Source organism: Canis lupus, chromosome 21, assembly GCF_011100685.1.
Source record: "Canis lupus familiaris isolate Mischka breed German Shepherd chromosome 21, alternate assembly UU_Cfam_GSD_1.0, whole genome shotgun sequence".
Taxonomy (NCBI): Eukaryota; Metazoa; Chordata; class Mammalia; order Carnivora; family Canidae; genus Canis; species Canis lupus.
In genome coordinates this window covers 16,267,350-16,286,979 of record NC_049242.1, presented here as the reverse complement: position 1 = coordinate 16,286,979, position 19,630 = coordinate 16,267,350, and the positions used below count along the sequence as shown (strand labels likewise).

Below are 19,630 nucleotides of genomic sequence, written 5' to 3'. Positions count from 1 at the left end.
TTTCTGAAACGTTCAGATTATGCCAGGCTCCCCATCTCCACCTCCCAGCGCCACATATTTTCTTCTTCCACCCACCCTATAATTCTCCCTTATGGCACATGACACCCTTGAATCACTTACTTGTAATGATGTTTGCTAACTGTCTTCACTAAACTGAAAGCTTCATGAAGGGGAAGTGGTCCACTTTACTCAAAGAATCTCCCATGCCGAATAAAGTGACTGCCTGGCAGATGGTTGATGTTCAAATATTTATTGCGGGTCTCATTTAATCTTTATAGCAGCCCAGGAAAGTAGGTGAGGTAAGGCCTCCCCTCCATCTTCTAACTGGTTACACACAAATCTGGGACTCAGACTCCAGGCCTTCTTATTCCCAGTTGAGGACATACCCCACCACCATGCTGCCTTTGCCCCCAAAGAGTGATTTTAATATACATTGGCATCCAAAGAGGATGAGTTAGTTGGTGTCACCCTCTGTTCATATCAGTTTAGCTGAGAAGACTAATGAGGGACCAGTGGTCCCTGTCCCCAAACAGTGGCACAAAGCTCTCCTTTGATCTGAAGTTGCAGCTGCTCTTTATGATGTACATGAAAGTCTGTGTGTGCTGAAGGCGACCATACAGATGTTATGGCTTTTGCTGGGACAAAAGCTATTTCTCTGCTCTGCTTTAAACCTAGGGACATGGTTCCCCTCTGCCAGGATGTGTCTTAGAACAACAGACTATTGTTTTAATACCACAATGAGCCTTGAAAAACACTTGTCATTGAATTTAATACTGTCAATCATTAGAAATCACTATGTTCTCATGATTGGCACATCTTGAGAGCAGCTTTGAGAGTTAAAACCACTGAAATATTTCCTAGAATGCTGACTGAATGGCCTTGCCAAAATGTAGGCTGCTTTCTCATACGGGGCTGCCTATGTCTAGCCTCGGAGTTGATTCTTAAGAATATCCATATTCCACTGCCTTTATCATTTAATTAGGTTTTACTATTTTCTATGCAACTCATTCGCTCCTTTTCAGCAATTATATGTCATTAATATATGCAGAGTGCTGTACTAGGCACAGGAAGGATACAAAGATGAATACAACACAATTTCTAATCTCAAAGAGTTCACAGGGAGCTTGTCTAAAGGAAGGGCAAACACAGTAAACTGACCATAATAAAACAGGAGATGTTCTTCTATTAAACAGGTGCCAGCAGGAGAGAATCTCTCCTAGTTTTTAATCTCATGCTGGTCAATATGTTCTCAATACTGCAGCCATGGGCTTTCTAACCATCCTCCTCTCCCTCAGGAGGATCCACTGTTCACCTACACTCTTTGTACCACTGCTTCTCTCTATTGTCTCGCAGTTGCAATAATGCATTTCAGTCACAGGTGTACTTGAGTGCCTCTTTATTAGACAGTCATTTGAGGGCAACTGCTGTCTCTCACTGAATCTTATGCTCCAAGGCCTTCCATACAGAGTACATGGTACATGGTGGACACATTTGAAAAATGGCTAGCCAAATGAAAAAAGGATGACAGACTCACAAAGAAAGGGCTGATTAATTTTGCCTAAATGATTAGTAGGATATTAAAGAAGGTTTCACACATAAAATGTTTCACCTAGCTGACAACGAGTTCCTAGAAGGCAAGAATGCTTTACCTAACACAGGGCTCAGCATGCACCATCTACTATACCACAATATAGGTATATGGATGAATGAACAGATGGTCAAGTGAGAAAATACATGTGCATATGTTCAAGACATTCTTATCTATGCAATATATAACTGATTACAAAGACAGCCAGCAAATCTTCTATTTATATCATAATTAATCTCCTAAGGTTAAAATGTTGTAGTCTGAGCTTAATGTTTTGCTTGCTTCTCATTTACTTATGACAGACTTTTAAAAAATGGATAGGAGAAAACTCTACAACTGTTTTTTTTTTTTAAAGCTGTTTTTTTTTTTAAATACTTATTTATTTATTTATGATAGACATAGAGAGAGAGAGGCAGAGACACAGGAGGAGGGAGAAGCAGGCTCCATGCCAGGAGCCCGACGCAGGACTTGATCCCAGGACTCCAGGATCGTGCCCTGGGCCAAAGGCAGGCGCTAAACTGCTGAGCCACCCAGGGATCCCCTACAATTATTTTAATTGAATTTTCTACTCAAGGTCATTTCAAAATGCAGACCACTTTAAGAGAAGGGCCTCAACTTTGCCTTTAGTGAGTTGGCACTAAGGCTTAACCACCAGAAGAATTTTTCTAAGAGTTTTGATTCTCTGTCTTCAATCCTGGAAGCCATCCTAAAAGGAATGACACTTGGGGCACCTGGGTGGCCCTGGGAAAGAAAGGAAAGAAGAAAGGAAAGAAAGAAAGGAAAGAAAGGAAAGAAAAGGAAAGGAAAGGAAAGAAAAGAAAAGAAAAGAGAAAGAAAGAAAGAAAGAAAGAAAGAAAGAAAGAAAGAAAGAAAGAAAGAAAGAAAGAAAGAAAGAAAGAAAAAAGAAAAGAAAGAAAAGAAAGAGTAAGTAAGTAGGGGCTGAGGCCAGGTGATGAGAAGTCAGGAGAGACAGCTGGGGTGTGGTGCTGCCGTGGCAGTCCCCAGGCAGGTGATCCTGCACAAACTACCAGTAGATTCTCTTTCCCACTGACCCTAAGGGACTCTGAGAAAGCCTGCAAACTGCTTGCAAAAAGACACTTAACCATCACAGAGAAGAGGTATTCAGTAAGCATGAAAGAACAAAGACCATAAGGCAACAACTGTGTCGTTAGTGAAACTTGGGTAGCTTTGCCCTCTTTCACTGAAAAACTAAAGAAGTTGCTCCTGTGTGTCCACGTCCTAATGAAACCCCCGGATGAATGTGGTTTGAGAGGGTCATTCTAGATCTGGATTCCACATGTATGGCTAGAAAGAAACTCAAGCAAATTAGTTAGGACTAATTAATTTAGGAGATTAACCAACTCTTACTTTTTAAAGATGGAGGTCCAGAGGCTTAATAGGGTGGCAGGACAGTAACTGTGCCATGGATGGGGAGAGGGGTAAGACACAAACCCTGTTCCTGAGAAGCCTGTGGTTTTGTGGTAGAGTTGGATGTTATGAAAAGATGGATTTTAGCTGAGTGTAATAAGGGCTTAACAATGAGGTTATGGTTTGCAGAAAATGGAATACATGTAATCCCTGAACCTGGGGATTCAAAGGAGAAAAATAAGCCTGTTCTTTAATCGTGGGGACAATTTCTTATTCACCTCTATTCATTCCCAGGGCCTGGCACATAGTAAGTGCTAACATTTCTGGTCAAACGAATAAACTCACTTATACATGTGTATATGACTAGGAAATCCAAACACCTGGAAGTAAAATGCCTGAAACACTAGTTTACTCAACTCCTAGGGTTGAAGATCACCTCCACTCTGCTGGAACAATAATTACAAGTGGCTCTTCCTGTCAATACTTTCTGGATGCACACTCCTGTCTCCTTCCTACTCCCACACCTTAGCTCCTTCTCCCCAGTTTAATGCACTATTTTTCTGAGCATGCTGGTTAGCATTTACATGGATTTCACACCCTGCTTTGTTTTTCAGCGCCCCTAGCTCTCCATTCACTATTGTATTCAGTGTGCATGTCTCTGCAGAAGGAATCACTTTGAGGAATCGGGGCTGGAAGAGACACTGGGAGAGCTTCTATCCTCCACTCAGAAGCCTCACCCTACACGCTTCTCTATGTATCTCTGAAATGCTGCAAGGGCACCTTGGAGCTTCTCTGCCCTTCCTGAGACATTTGAAGGCAGGAGCGCAGGTACATATGGGAGGAGGATGGAAAAGACATGGATTTAAACTTCAGATGCCTGGGTGTTATGCTACATGTTGGCAAACTGAACTCCAATAAAAAAATTTTTTTTAAATAATAAATAAACAAACAAACAAACAAACTTTGGATGCTTCGATTGGGATCTAGCTGGAAATCTGATGCCACAGTTTTCATTGCGCTGCTGGTGCCAGAGTGGAATTTCACTAACTCTGAGAGGCAGGCAGAGCACTGAGCCAAAGATCAACCTCTCTACCTTCCTCCACGTAACTCAGTCTTATTCCATATTTCTTCCTATCACCTTCCTCCTTTCCTTGCTTCAAAGTGACATGCCTTCATCCCCCTTTTCTCTCATGGCAGGGGGGACCCCAGGGAGGCCATGGATGCACTACCTCGCAAACGGGTTCAGATCCTGCCTACCTCCCTTCCTAACTGGATAGATAAGTGGCTCAATCTCTCTGAAACCTATAAAAGGAAGGTAAGTTATCATTTACCTTACAGGGGTTACAGTGAGGACCAAGTTAAATATGACAGCACATATAAAAGGTATAAAAGGACCTAAGCAGTGCAACTGACGTATTAGGTGCTCAGTAAACACTATTTCCCTTCTCCCGTTACTAGCCATATCATGGTTCTTACAGGTACCAAACTGTCCAGAGACCACAGAGGGGAAGAGAATGATCATGGATTCTTCCTGGACCCCTCATTTAGAATCTCTCCCTTGTAACAAATAGGGGTATGGTGGGAGACACATTAAATCCAATAAGTGATTCATATGACCAAATGACCCATAACGAATGCAGGAATCAGTAGGCTCTTTCACGGGGCCTCCTTTCCTAAGAGGTAGCACTGCTTACTGTCCTAACTCCAGGACTTCCTGAAAAGAAATTTCTTCCTTGTTTATACATCACCTCTGACATGACAGGAGACAGGACCAATTTGCCTTAGACCTTCTCTCTGTCTTCCCATCTATAAATACAACATCTACAGAGGGAATTTAAGAACTCTGTTTGGAAATAAGATATATTTATATATATCTTAGAAATAAATAATAAGAAAATAATAATAATATATTATCATATATTATATATTCAATTATATAATATAATTCAATATATTATATATTATATTCATTATATTATATTATATTATATATTATATATTATATATTATATATATATATTATATATTATATATTCACCATGGCTGAATATTTATTTTCAGTGCAGGTTTCCATTAAATTCAATACATGTTATGAAAAGGCTTTATCGGGCAGCCCTGGTGGCGCAGCGGTTTGGCGCCGCCTGCAGCCTGGGGTGTGATCCTGGAGACCCGGGATCGAGTCCCACATCGGGCTCCCTGCATGGAGCCTGCTTCTCCTTCTGCCTGTGTCTCTGCCTCTCTCTCTCTCTCTCTCTGTGTCTATGAATAAATAAATAAAATCTTTAATAAAAAAAAAAAAAAAAGAAAGAAAAGGCTTTATCCAGGGCTCTTGGGTGGCTGAGTTCGTTAAGCATTAGCCTTCAGCTTGGGTCATGATCCCAGGATCCTGCTTCTCCCTCTGCCTATGTCTCTGCCTCTCTCTCTCGGTCTCTCATGAATAAATAAATAAAATCTTTAAAAAATAATAATAATAAAATAAAATAAATTTTAAAAAAGAAAATACTACTTCCTTGCAGCACAATGAAAGCCTAACTGAATACTTAGCATCTTACCTTTACTTTTTCACCATTAATCTCCACTGTCTTAATCATAAAATCAACTCCAATTGTGGCTCCTTGCCCTGGGGGGAAAAGACCCTAAAGAGGAAATAAAGGAAAATAATTAAGCAAACCTTTCAATTAAATGAAATTCTCTCCCCTTCCCACCACCCTCATCACTACCCATCATCAGCCCCTTCCTTTGGCTGAGTTAACTAGAAGAAAAGAGAACTCTGGCTAGTGTCATGAGAGCATTGTTTAATTTAATTTTGTATGTATGCTTTGAGGGGAGGAGGCAGGAGGGAGAAAGTCAGAGAGAGGAATGCTAAAAGAAGAAAGAGAGTGAAAAGGGGGACATGAAATGAGGAGCAAGGCAGAGAGGGTGAAGGAAGAGAACTGGGAAGGGACAGGGACCTAATTTCAAAGACTAAAACTCAGACACAGGATGAGATTGAGGAGCACAAAGCCGTAGGGATGAGACCAGGTTTGTTGGACAAGGAGCAAAATGGACAGGTGCTCCAGAGAGGTCAAATCCAGGAAGACTGAAACTGGTTCTGAGTCTAGGACATGGACAGTCATGGGAGTGGACAACCAACACAAACAGACAAGAACTCACTACCAGAAACCTGAATGAGACAGTGAGGCTTTTGAATTTCCCTATGCTCTGAGGGTAATAACCAGTTCTCTCCAAGCAATGTACCACATATATGGAATTAAATGAAATCAGAGCCCCTGACACTGGGAAGATAAGAGAAGAAAACAGAATCATTCAGGGTAAAAGTAAAGTAGGAAGGGCACTAAACCCAAGGTGGAGTTCGGAGGACCTATGTGTAGCCTCAGGCAATCCAGTTCCCCTCTCTGGGTCTCAAATTCAATGAGTCTGAGGCTGAGGCAAACATTTCAAAACAAAACAAAACAAAACAAAACAAAACAAAACTGTACCTCAAACTGGATGCTCAACTAGAAAGATGGGATTTTAGCAAAACCACATGTACAATGCACGTCATTACTGGTATATAATATTTCCTGCAGGCTTATGGAGGAGCATGGAGGTGGGAAGGAATTCTATAAGGAAAAGTTCTTCACCTAGTTTCTATTGCCTCTTCACTTAGATTCCAGAGTTGCCAGAAACTGAAGCAAAATGGACTTTATTAGCTCTGGCAGCTAAGATTGGGGTATCTTTAATTAAGTCTATTCCCCAACAATAGTTAAAGTTTGAACTTAAAAGACTGAGCTTCAAACCCACAGAAAATATTCCATTGCATGTCTGCAAAAAATGTAAATATAAACATTCATAACTGTACTTACAAATATTGAATCAATTTTCCTCTATTTTGGTTTGGCTCAAACACAAGGCTGCCAAGCTTCGAGTTTATCGCTCCAGCTGTTTTGCAGTCTAATAAATGCCAAAAAAATAAAACAAATCCTTCCCAATGTCTCCCCGATCATTTTGTTCCTCAACTCCTCATGCCTCAAAAACAGCTGAATCCAATTCAATTTAACTGCCTGCTAAATAACAAAACTAAACATAATACTGCCTAGGGAATATGACTTTTGAGGGGAGTTAAGGGGCTGGGAGGAGTAAAAAAGTAGAAAAGAAAGGAGTGGTGTGCTTATTGGTAGAAATTAGCATTTAGAAATGTAAGCATTTTTACCTTTAATGACAGTTTATTCTTTTAAAGAGAAAAGCCAGATTCCTATGGTCTCAGAGGTTAGGACACAGAAAATAAAAATTCAGGCTGAGAACCGGGAGACGTGGGTTCTAATCTGAGCCTCACCACTAACATGATGTACAATGCTAAGAAATCATTTCGTCCCTGTAGACCTCAATTTCTCATCTGTATAACGAGAGGAGTAGACTGAATAATCTCTAAGGGATCTTTCAGTAATAAAACAAGGTCAAGGGAACTTTTGATAAAGAGACTAAAAACTCCTCCACGTCTCTACACACTTCTCTTCCTGCCAAAAGCAGAAAAGATTACTGTTAAGTGGAAGTAAAACCAGGTGGAGTTTCCAGTTAATGCCAGGGTGGCTGACTGAGTCCAGATGTCTGGTGGCTTCTTACTTTTGATTTCACCAGGTCCAGGCTTAATAAAAAGCATAGGTTCTAGTCTGTGTTCACTTACCCTGGGAAAAACCCTGGCATTTTCAAAGGTGACTCTGCCCTAAAGCTGTCTGTGTCATACAGTCTGCCTCTCGGGTTTGCACAGAATCACAGACTGTCAATGCTGGAAGTAACCTTGAAGATCAGCAGGCCCCTTGAGTGGGGCAGGGAGGCAAGGAGGCTGGACAGGGGAGTAACTTATCCAGGCTCACAGGATGAGCCAGGGCAGGGCTGGGACCAGGACCCGGGTCTCCACACTCAAGCTGGTGCTCTATCCACAGCACCTGGCTGTCCTAGGCCTTAACAGTGCTAGTCTCAGCTTTCCTACTAGCACTTTATGAAAATGCAAGATGTATACATGATAATCCTGAAAAGGATGCCATTCATATTTTTCCAGGGAAAACACAAAAGAAGGTTAACTTCAGAATGATTTCTAACTCATTTTTGTATAATAACAGGCCTATAATCTCTGGCAGTAATTCTCAAAAGGGCAGTCTCATAGGGAACTTGTACTTGGATCATATAGTAAGGACTCAACCCAGAGGGAACATTACATTTCATTCATATAGTCCTTCACTGTTCTCAATTCATTCCCATTTAATAGCCTTAAAAACATCAGCATATTCAGTTCTAAACCAAAATGATTCGCTCAGTTGCCTAAGAGGATGTAAGAGAGCATAGAGAGGGAGTTTGGTTGGTTTAATTTGTATTTGAATTTTTAAAAAATTAAATACTTAGGCTTAGTGTGATGTCCAGATTGTTAACACTTTTAGATTATTAACTGATTAGTAAAACAGATTATTAATCTGTTTTAATCCAATAATCCATTTTTGAGATTATACACTGAAAGCAAAACCATTTGCTCCTTTCATAAAGGAAACACACAAAATGTGGGAGGATTGGTGGTGACCCACAGAGCCATACTCCCCTGAGATGGCTGAAAAATGTCTAGCTTAGGCTTTAAAGCTGGTGCACTTTCAAAGGGCACATGAAGAACTGGCAACCAAGAGGCCAGTACTGCAACCATTCATCCATTCTCTTCAGGTCACCTAACCCCACGTTAGACCGAGAAACCCAACCCTGAACTTCCAAGTTCTCTTACCTGAGTGAATCGTCGGACTAGGCACGTCTTCCCCACACCAGCATTGCCAATTAAAACAATTTTAAACAGGAAATCATAATCTTCCATACTCATTTACACAGCTGCAAGGCAAACACAAGCGAGAGTGAGATGGGGCCTGGTCAGACTTGCCCACAGAGCTCAAGCTGAGACAGCCTTGACACCTCAAGAACAACAGATCTGACTCATTTGGAGAGCAATTTAATGCTCCCCTCTGCTGATTTGCCAGTGAGGGAGGAACACAGGTGTTTGGTCACAGAAGAACTTTACTCCTTCCCAGTCACCTCAAGCCACACAAATGTCCTTTCACCTGGTAACCTTTATTCTTCCAAGTCGTCAGGTCACAGCTCACTCACGTGGTAAGATCTGTTTTCTTTCAGCATGGCAAGGAGATTACAGCCTATATGCAGACACACTGGGGTGCAAGGAAGCAGGAACAAAGGAGAGCCCGTCCAAAGCTTCAAGGTAGTTTATTCGTGTATGATATATCCCTAAGGGAAGAAGGCCAAGGGACCAGGAGACTGAATGAAGGGGAAGGATCTAGAAAGAAACCTTTCAGTCAGTCCCCTGCAAGTCCTGGGCGTCTTGGGGTCTTAACTGTGGGAGTTCTTGCCATCTTCCCCCTACCACCACCCCACTGCTATACATCTTCTGCCAGCCAGGCTGACTCTGCAGCACTGCCCAAGGTGCCTATCTCCTCATTCCTATGAGCTGTGGCATTTGTCACATCCTCTGCCCAGGAGGGCCTCGCTCACACCCTTTTCTGTGCCACCAAGTCAATCTTTTAAAGCCAAATGCAAGCATCTTTTCCTCTGTTTTTTTTTTTTTTTTTGAAGATTTTATTTATTTATTTGGAGACAGAAAGAGGCAAGAGAGCACAAGCAGGGAGGAGAGGGAGAAGAGGGAGAGGGAGAGGGAGAAGCTGACCCCGCTGAGCAGTGAGCCCGAACTGGGGCTCCATCTCTAGACCCTGGGATCATAACCTGAGCTGAAGGCGGACACTTAACCGACTGAGCCACCAGGTGCTCCTCTCTCTGACTTTTTTCACTGCTCTTTCCCAGTAAAGTTAAATAAACATTTTCATCATTCCTCTGTCCTAAAACTTCAAATGTCTGCCTCATCCTTGAGGGAAGGGATCACCTCCTTCGGCTCTAGTTTCCTAGCCCACGCATGGGACAGTTCTATTTAGTAAATGTGTACTCTGCAGAATTAAAGTTAATTAATAGGCCTATTGCTCAAGCGTTGGCTTTAGTTGCTTCAGTTGTGCTGAAAAGAATACTACATGCTCTGTCTACTTCAGAGGACAGTTGTAAAGATCTTTTAAAAAACTGTACGAAAGAGCCTTGGTACCCACAAAGCTCTATCCTGGTGAAAACCATTATTATCTATCGAGTACCTACTATAGTACTGTGCTAATTGTGGTAGGAAATACAGAGATGAGATGGTCTCTGCCCTGGAGACTAATGTGAGAAAAGTCAAACCACCACCACGAAGTTAAATACAATTCAAACCAGCAGTGGAGCTCATTTCATAAAAGCAAGCAGAACAAGGCTGGTGGATTCTGGAGGAAGAGGAGGACAACCAGCGAGCCCATGAGGGAAAGGGCGTCTGGGAGAACTGGAAGAAGGCCCCCAGGTCACTCCTCCCAGTGGAGCTAAAGCTCAGGTGGCTGCAGGGTTAGAGAGTCAAAGAGAGCCCACTGCAGGAGACCTGCCGAGTAGCTAGGGGAGCAGATTCCCTGTGTGCAAAGATGTTTTCTGCATGAGTTTTAACTTATCCTTGGAAAGATGACTGACCATGCCAACATGCATGTGCCTGGCAGCTCATGGGGTTCCGTCCCAGTTCTCTGTCAAGAAACTGGGGCCATAAGCAGTGTTGAGTTCACTAATATGCCAGGCACTATACTTGGCACTTCAGGTATATTTCCATTTGTTTTTACAAGTCTCTGAGGCTGGTCAGAGAGGCTGGTATGTATTAATACGTTACCTATTTTCCAGGTAAGTAAACTGAGGGTAGCCTGAAGTCACAATAATAGCCAGAGTTCAAGTTCAGAAGGCATATGGTGTCACCAAAAGAACGCTAGCCTTGGAGTCGGAGAAATCAACATTCAAATCTTGACTCTACTATCTTCTTAGACTATGCCTCTAGGTAAGTGAAAATTTTTGGAAGCTTCAATTTCCCCATTGCCAAAATGAAGCTAGTAACACCTTGACCACAGAGTTGTGATGCTTAAAGGGATTATTGTCCCCCAAGGACAATACCTGGCTCTTAGTCACCGAAACTCCTCACTATGACAGCGGTTTTCCATGCTCTGGTTCTGCCTTCATTGCCAGCCCCTACCTCTCACCACTCTGCTCACACTCCATGCTCTAGGCTCACTGGATTTCTTCAGTTCCTTAACACTGTAGGGCCCCTTTCCCTTTCAGACTTTCACAAATCCTGTTAACATCTGTTTGGAACATAGGACACAACCTCCCCTCATCACCACTCCCCAGCCCAGCTGACTTTTAGTTGTCCTTTTAATTTCACTTAAATATCACTCTCTTTGACCTGTGAGGAATCCGACCCCCTGCTATATGCTCACATGATACCTTTCCCCATCCTATAGTCATACTCACCATGCTTAATGTATTTATTTGTATTTGTCTTATGCTCCAAGTCCATCCGTCAGCACCTCCACCCCAAACACACACACACACACACACACACACACACACGACTGTGAACAGCATGAAAGCAATGATGTGTCTATCTGGTTGAGTCCCCATCCTAACCCCTCCCCATTATTGTCACTGTCATCCTTGCCACTATCATCATCATCATCATCATCATCATCATCATCATCTCATTGTATATCATTAACTCATTTAACCCTCACAACACTCCTAACAGTTGTACACTATTAGCATCCTAACTTGATATATAGGGATACTAAGGCACTGGAGAAGCTAAAAAAGAAGACATTAAGGTCCCACTTAACTGGTACAGCTGGAATTCAAACCCAGATAGCCTAGGTCCAGTCCCGGTGGACATCCTTGACACACTACTTGTAGTGCCTTTCCCCATGCCTGGCTTGTGACAGGAGCTTAAAAAAGGTCTGATGAATTGAATGATAAAGAGAAGCACTCAATAAACTATGATCTCCTTTTTGTCTTCCCCTCTGGTTTCGCATCCAAAACTCTTTCCACCACACTACAGTAGTTTAAATTGGAATCAAGGACAGGGGGTGCCTGGGTGGCTCAGTTGGTTAAGCGGTTAACCATCTGCCTTTGGCTCAGGTCATGATCTCAGGGTCCTGGGATCCAGCCCCATATGGGGCTTCCTGCTTGGCAGGGAGTCTGCTCCCCCTCCCCCAACTCACTGTCTCTCCCCCCCCCTCCCCTCATTTTCTCTGTCTCTCTCAAATAAATAAATAAAATCTTTAAAAAAAAAATCAAGGACATACTCCAGATAAAAACTCAAGGACATGGTATGTTAATTAAATTCAAGAACGCTGTTCAAAGTAAAAAAAAAAAAAAAGAAAAAAAGAAAAAAAAATTCAAGGATGGAGACAAGGATAGCAGGGAACATGAGGTTCTGTGGGCCCCACATGGACCACAACTCAGTGCTTTTATTAGCCAGTGAACAGAGCACAGGACTAAGCATCTTTCTGTGCTTAGATTATATGCCATTTATTTACTCCTCCACCTTTAGCAGAAGTCAAACACACAGAGAATTCAGAGGAGAATGTCCAAAAATAACGGCCTGAGAAACAGGGCTCCCAGAAGGCTTACTGTGCCCAAATTCTGCACCTTCAGGAAAACAAGGGGAAGAGTTCCTTGGTCAGAGTCAATGCTGAATCAGGTTTCATGTAGCTTCTACCTGGAGAGAGCCGTGGAAGCCGTGAAAGACAAGATAAGAAAGGCCTCCTCCTTTCTATAAGAAATTACTTCAATGTTCTGTTGAATATTTGGGGTTTTTTTTGTTTGTTTTTGTGTTTTTTTTGTTTTTTAATAAACCTCTAGAGAAAAAGTGTTTGGTCTCTTTAAAAATGCAGGCCGTCTGGGGCTAAGGCTGGACAGTAAACTCTGGGTTACCTGCACTGGTTACTGTTCTGTTTCTTTTTTTCTTTCTTTCTCTTTTTTTTCTTTTTAAAGATTTTATTTATTTATTTATTCACGAGAGACACAGAAAGAGAGGCAGAGACACAGACAGAGGGAGAAGCAGGCTCCATGCAAGGAGCTCAATGCGGGACTCGATCCCAGGGATCCAAGATCAGGCCCTGAGCCAAAGGCAGATGCTCAATTGCTCAGCCACCCAGGCGTCCCGACTGTTCCATTTCTAATAGGAGGGCAGCCCTGGTGGCTCAGCGGCTTAGCGCCACCTTCAGCCCAGGGTGTGATCCTGGAGTTCCAGGGATTGAGTCCCATGTTCGGCTCCCTGCGTGGAGTCTGCTTCTCCCTCTGCCTGTGTCTCTGCCTCTCTCTCTCTCTCTAATAAATAAAAAAATAAAATAAAATCTATTTCTAGTAGGAAACACACTGCTGAATGAAAAGCTCACAGGAATCTCTGAAAACTATGCTCTGAGGAAGCACTGCTGGTCGGGAAGTAAGATAAAAAAAAGCTCAGGTATCACCAAGGGCCGTGGGATAAGATAGCATCCCAGGAGGTGGAAACTCATTCAGAGTCAACTTGTGACACACAGCCCTAAATTGACAACAAAAGTCACATCTTGTCTGGGGAGCAAGTATGTCATAAGAAATGCTACTGACCAAGCACTATTCTAGGGATTTTATATTCTATGATTGTTAATAATAATAATCACTGACACATAGCCAATGCTTACAATAAGTCAGGTACTCTTCTACATGTATGTACTCGTTTAATTCTCGCAACAACCCTATGGGGCAGGTATTATCCTCATCATCCTCAGCTTCCAGAAGGAGAAACTGAATTACAGAGACATAATCCTGAAGTCACATAGCTAGTCTTAGGACCAAGATTCAAACCCAGATCTGTCTGGCTCCTCCCAAAATAGGATGCTGCTGTCCCCTGCCCTACAATTGACAGCACTGCTGCACCTGTCCTAAGAGCTGGGGGCACAGTTGAATGGAACCTCCCAACCCCCGTGAGCTGCATTATTCTAGAATTTCCCTCCTCTTGAAGCAGCACACCCACACTGATAGGGCTATACACTGATTTCAGATCATACAAGCACTGCTCTTCATTGTGCCCTCCAAGCCCAGGTCTCTTTTGGGAGCTGGACCCTGACTTTCCTCCAAATATCACTCCACAATTCATTCATCCATGCAACTATGGGAGCAATAAACAGGAACATTGCTCAGATGAATCAGCAAAGCCCCAAACATCATAATCACCACAATACCTCTAAATTAATGGATATATGAATAAGACTCAAAAACGGAAAAATAGATGAGGAAAGAAAAGAATGAATTTAGGGGTGCCTGGGTGGCTCAGTCAGTTAAGCATCTGACTCTTGGTTTCGGCTCAGGTCACGATCTCAGAGTCTTGAAACCAAGCCCCGAGTTGGGCTCTGCACTGGGCATGGAGACTGGGATTCTCCCTCTCCCCCTGCCTCCTCACCTCCCACTCCTAAAAAAAAGAGAGAGAGAGAGAGAGAGAGAGAAAGAAAGAAAGAAAAAAATGAGTTTAGAAAAGATATAGGAAACAAGATGTACTATGAAAAGAAAAAAACATTCTAAAGCAATGTGATTTTTGGCAACATAAACCATTTATCAAAGTGACCTTTAAAAAAAAAACAAGAACAACACTAGTCACTGTTGCACATCAGTACATCTTTCCCCTTGCCTGTCAGGGCTCAGTATAACAGAAAAAGTCAAGGATTCTGGTGAACAGAAACCTGATCCCCTCCCCCAACACTGCTCCAGGAAATGATATTCTGGGGACTTGTTCTTGTTCAAAAACCATTGTTTCACTCAAGTCTTTTTCCCTTTCAGGGTCTCAACCTTGAACAATAAACCAAAATGGTTGGGTGAATAGACACCATGGTCCTCCTCAGGACAGCATGTGCTGCCATTCTCTCATCCCAAAGAGGCAGCATGGGGACTGGCATCAAGAGACCTGGGTAGAGGACCCCTGGCTGGCTCAGTCAGTTGAGGGTCTGATTCTCAGTTTGGGCTCAAGTCATGGCCTCACAGGAGACCTTACATCAGGTTCTGTGCTCAGCAGAGAGTCTGCTTGAAATCTCTTTCCCTAATCAAACCCCCTCCTGGGGATAATTATAGTTAACATCTTGGTATACATCCTTCTAGGTTTTTTGTTTGTTTATATACACTCACCTGTATGTATATAGATTTTTAAATTGTATAGATTTTTAAAACAAAACAATTATAATAGTATACAATTTTTTTTCTATAGTGTTTTTTTCCCCAAACCCAAAAATTAGAACTCATGGTCTACCAACAGAACTGATTACCAAAGACCCTCAGCATTCATTCAACATTTTCTCCAGAAATAAATACTCAAGAAAGGGGTGGCAAGAGGACAGCTTCACAGTGACATACTTTGAGAAATACTAAATACTATTATAACCCAATCTTGAAGATTTAAAAGTTCTAAAAATTCCCAAAATGAGGAGAACTGGCTTTGTTTAACCCGGGATTTATCAAAAGTGATTTTAGCTGAGAATTCTTTTCTCATATGACACTTAAAAAAAAAACTCAAGGGTTATTGGGATTTTATTGTTTTTGTTTTTGTTTGTTGTTGTTTGTTCGTGAGACACACAGAGAGAGAGAGAGAGAGAGAGAGAGAGAAGCAGAGACATAGGCAGAGGGAAAAGCAGGCTCCCTGAGAGAGAGACAGAGAGAGAGAGAGAGAGAGAGGGAGAAGCAGAAACATAGGCAGAGAGAAAAGCAGGCTCCCTGAAGGGAGCCTGACTCAGGACTCAATCCCAGGACCCCGGGATCACGACCTGAGCCAAAGGCAGACACTCAACCACTGAGCCACCCAGAAGTCCCTCATATAACACCTTATAACAAAAAAATCTCTTGCTATCCCAGGGCTCCATGAAACATCAGTATAGTAAATGTTATTTTTATATGTATATTTTTTATTGGAGTTCGATTTGCCAACATATAGTATATCACCCTGTGCTCATTCCATCAAGTGCCCCCCTCAGTGCCCATCACCCAGTCACCCCAACCCCCCACCCACCTTCCCTTCCACTACCCCTTGTTCGTTTCCCAGAGTTAGGAGTCTCTCATGCTCTGTCTGTCACCCTCTCTGATATTTCCCAGTCATTTTCTCTCCTTTCTCCTTGGTACTCTTTTTTTTAAAATTTTTTTTTTTAATTTTTATTTATTTATGATAGTCACACAGAGAGAAAGAGAGAGAGGCAGAGACACAGGCAGAGGGAGAAGCAGGCTCCACGCACCAGGAGCCCGATGTGGGATTCGATCCCGGGTCTCCAGGATCGCGCCCTGGGCCAAAGGCAGGCGCCAAACCGCTGCGCCACCCAGGGATCCCCTCCTTGGTACTCTTTCACTATTTTTTATATTCCCCAAGTAAATGTTATTTTATAGCGCTTGAAATCAGGGTTGCCACCCAGGTAGCAGGGCTACATGAAAGAAAATAAAATAAAGGAGAAGGGAGGGATCCCTGGGTAGCGCAGCGGTTTAGCGCCTGCCTTTGGCCCAGGGCGCGATCCTGGAGATCCGGGATCGAATCCCACATCAGGCTCCCGGTGCATGGAGCCTGCTTCTCCCTCTGCCTGTGTCTCTGCCTCTCTCTCTCTCACTGTGTGCCTATCATAAATAAATAAAAATTTAAAAAAAAAGGAGAAGGGAAAGGAAGGGAAAACAAAGGAGAAAGATGACACCCAGATAAATTTCATTTTCAGATAGCAACAAATAAATTTTAATATAAGTTTGTTCCAAATATTGCATGGGACATACAAATTTTTTAGTATGTAAGTGTAACACAAGTATCATATGGGACAGACTTACACTAAAAAGTTATCAGTTTTTTATCTGAAATTTAAATTTACTGGTCAATTCTACCCAGGCAAAATGTGAGTGGTCAGATCTGCTAGAAACAGAGTCCCCAGACACAATATCGCATGTACCCAGAAGTTGTGGAGGGAGATTGGCACGGCATGAGAAATAAGATATGCCTGATGAATCCAAAATCACAAATGGAGAGATTGAAAAGGCCAAGAAGTCATTTGAAGAAGGCATTCATTACTGAGCTTGGGTACTCAGAATCTAGGCCAGACTCCAGGGACCAGGTTCAGATTGTCATTGCCAGGCTCTGCAGGTGAGTCTCTCCCTTGTGGACAATCCCAGAGCACTGTGTATTTACCCTAAGTCCATCTTCACATGTGCACCTGCCTGGTAGATGGGGGTGTGCTCTACACATGTTGCCCCTACTGTCCTTAAAGACAAGGACCACACTTCAACAAGACACTCATGTCAGCATATCCCAGGACCATGTTCAAGTAGACGTTGAATTGAAAGTGTTTGATCTTTCACTCTAACAAGATTCTGTCTCAGGAAGCTCATTAGTGCTTAATTACTAGAAGGCAATTACTAAACATTACTATAATCAACTGCTGCAAGCTCACTTGCTTTACATAAGCTGCTAATTTCATGTTATTGCGAGTTAATTATTCTCCTTGGCCAAGGATGTCAAACACCCACCTGTGCCATGGCTGCTCCTCATTCACCAGGCCATAATCTCCAGCATTTTGACATGGCCCTTTACAGTTCGCAAAATGTTTTCACAGACATGATCTAATCTGCACCTGCCAACAATCTCATGAGTTGGTTCTTATTCATTATGCAAGTGAAGAAACTAAAGAGTGTAGGTAATGAAATGTCACCCTGTCACACACTAGTGAGGTGCAAGGCGGCCTCTCTATCCACCAACGATGTAAATAATTCACATTCTATCACCGTTAGTAACAGTAATCATAAGTGACATTTATTCAATGCTTATTATGTGTCAGGTACTCTTCTACATATACGTATTCATGCAATCTTCACAACAATCCTGTGAGGTAGGTACTATTATTATTATCCCCAGCTTACAGAAAGGACATTGTAAGCTTTCATCAAAATTACACAGCTAATGAGTAAAACTGCCAGGATTCAAAACCCACGTCTTTCTGGGAAAAAATTAAGTTGGAACTCTATCTCACTCATACTAAAATAAATTCCAGATGGATTATAAAGATTTAGATTCTGAAAAATGAAAACATAAGAGTACTACCAGAAGAAAGCATGGTCTATATAAAATCTTAAATTGGGAAAGGCTTTCTAAGAATTACTCAAAATCAAGGCCATAAAATAAAGAGGTTGACCAATTTGACTAAATAAATTTTTTAAAAATTCTGCACGGCAGAACAATAAAAGGTCAACTGATTAAAATATCTGAAATACATATAACTAAGGGCCAGTTTCCTTAAATGCTTAAAGAGTTCCTACAAATCAATAAGAATAATTGAATAAATCAATAGAAAAAATGGACAAAAGACATAAGCAGATAGTTTATGAAAAAGGGAATAAAAATGGCACCTCTACATTTTTTTAAATGATCAGCTTTACTCTTAAGAGTAAATTCAAACTCTAATGTATAATTTATATAATTTTAAACAATTAAGATGATTATTTATAATGAAAACGATAATGAATTCAAAGTCAGAAGCCATTTTTCATTCAGATTGGCAAAGTTCACTCTGTAAAGGAGAGTGTATGGAGAAATGGGGTGCTTGTGTAGCACCAGTAGGAGATAAATCAATGCAACCTCTCTGGAGGGCAATACTGATTAAAAACTAAAAAGGCTATTACAAACCCTCTGACCCAGCAATTCCACTTCTCAGAATCTGTCCTATACTTACATAACACACGTACAAAGACACATGCAGTAGGATATTCTTTAAACAACATTTGTACTAACAAATATGAAAAACAACCTAATAGTCCATCAGCAGGAAAATGGTTGCAATATTATGAAAACTATACATCAATATACTATGCAGCCTGCTCTGGATTTCTGGAAGATGCATTAAGTGAAAGAAGCAAGGTGGAAAATGGCGAGTATAGTATGAAAAGGGGGCGTTTAATTATTTAAATGCATAAGCATAAAATATCTCCAGAAAGAGACACAGGAGAATTAGCAACAGTGTTTGCTTCTGGGGAGGCTGTATCTAGTTGTAGGAAAGAGGATAACCTCCAACTCTCAACCAATTATATTCCGACCTTCCACTCAGTCTGCAGTATTTGCTAGAAAGGCAAGACAGCTTTCCTAATACAGTGACAAAAGTCCTCTAAAAAAAAAATCTGTTTGGTCATGATCAGGTCATGATCCTGGGGTCCCAGGATTGAGCCCCGCATTGGGCTCCTTACTCAGTAGGGAGCCTGCTTCTCCCTCTGTCTGCTGCTTTACTTGTGCTCTCTTTCTCTGTCTGTCAAATAAATAAAATCTATTTAAAAATAAAATTAGGGCAGCCCCGGTGGCTCAGTGGTTTATCGCCACCTTGAGCCCGGGGCGTGTTCCTGGAGACCAGGGATTGAGTCCCGTGTCGGGCTCCCTGCATGGAGCCTGCTTCTCCCTCTGCCTGTGTCTCAGCCTCTCTCTCTGTGTGTCTCTCATGAATAAGTAAATAAAATCTTTAAAAAAATAAAAATTAAAAATAAAAATTAAAAAATCTTAAAAATCTATTTGGGGTGCTCTGTTTCTATCTCTTTGTCTGCTCTGCTGCACCCCTTCACATGACAGGTAAGGAATGTCCCACCCGGCTGGTGGGGTGGTTCTTTCCAGGTTATTGTGTGTGCCACCGCTCTCTCTATTAAACTATGTTCCAGCACAGTTAAGTTCCTAACATGGTGGACTCATTCTTTGATTCTAACTTCCCTCAAAAATGAGCATCCATCATATGACAGCCAAAACCAATG

General features: G+C 41.9%; 1 protein-coding gene across 4 annotated transcripts in view; it reads right to left on the bottom strand.

Moving 5' to 3' along the window:
• The window catches only part of RAB30 (RAB30, member RAS oncogene family), an 89,255-nt gene that overhangs the window by 13,989 nt on the left and 55,636 nt on the right, over positions 1–19,630 (bottom strand). For 2 of the 4 annotated variants that reach the window (XM_038568476.1, XM_038568477.1), the window contains exons 2-3: positions 8,700–8,800; positions 5,509–5,592 (exon numbers count right to left, since the gene is read on the bottom strand). In XM_038568476.1, the coding sequence (XP_038424404.1) occupies positions 5,509–5,592; positions 8,700–8,792 (177 nt within the window). In that variant the 5' untranslated portion in view covers positions 8,793–8,800. Of the gene's footprint in view, positions 1–5,508; positions 5,593–8,699; positions 8,801–9,027; positions 9,170–17,374; positions 17,578–19,630 lie in introns of those variants that run through there. The other 2 variants (XM_038568478.1, XM_038568479.1) reach the window with 2 other exon arrangements.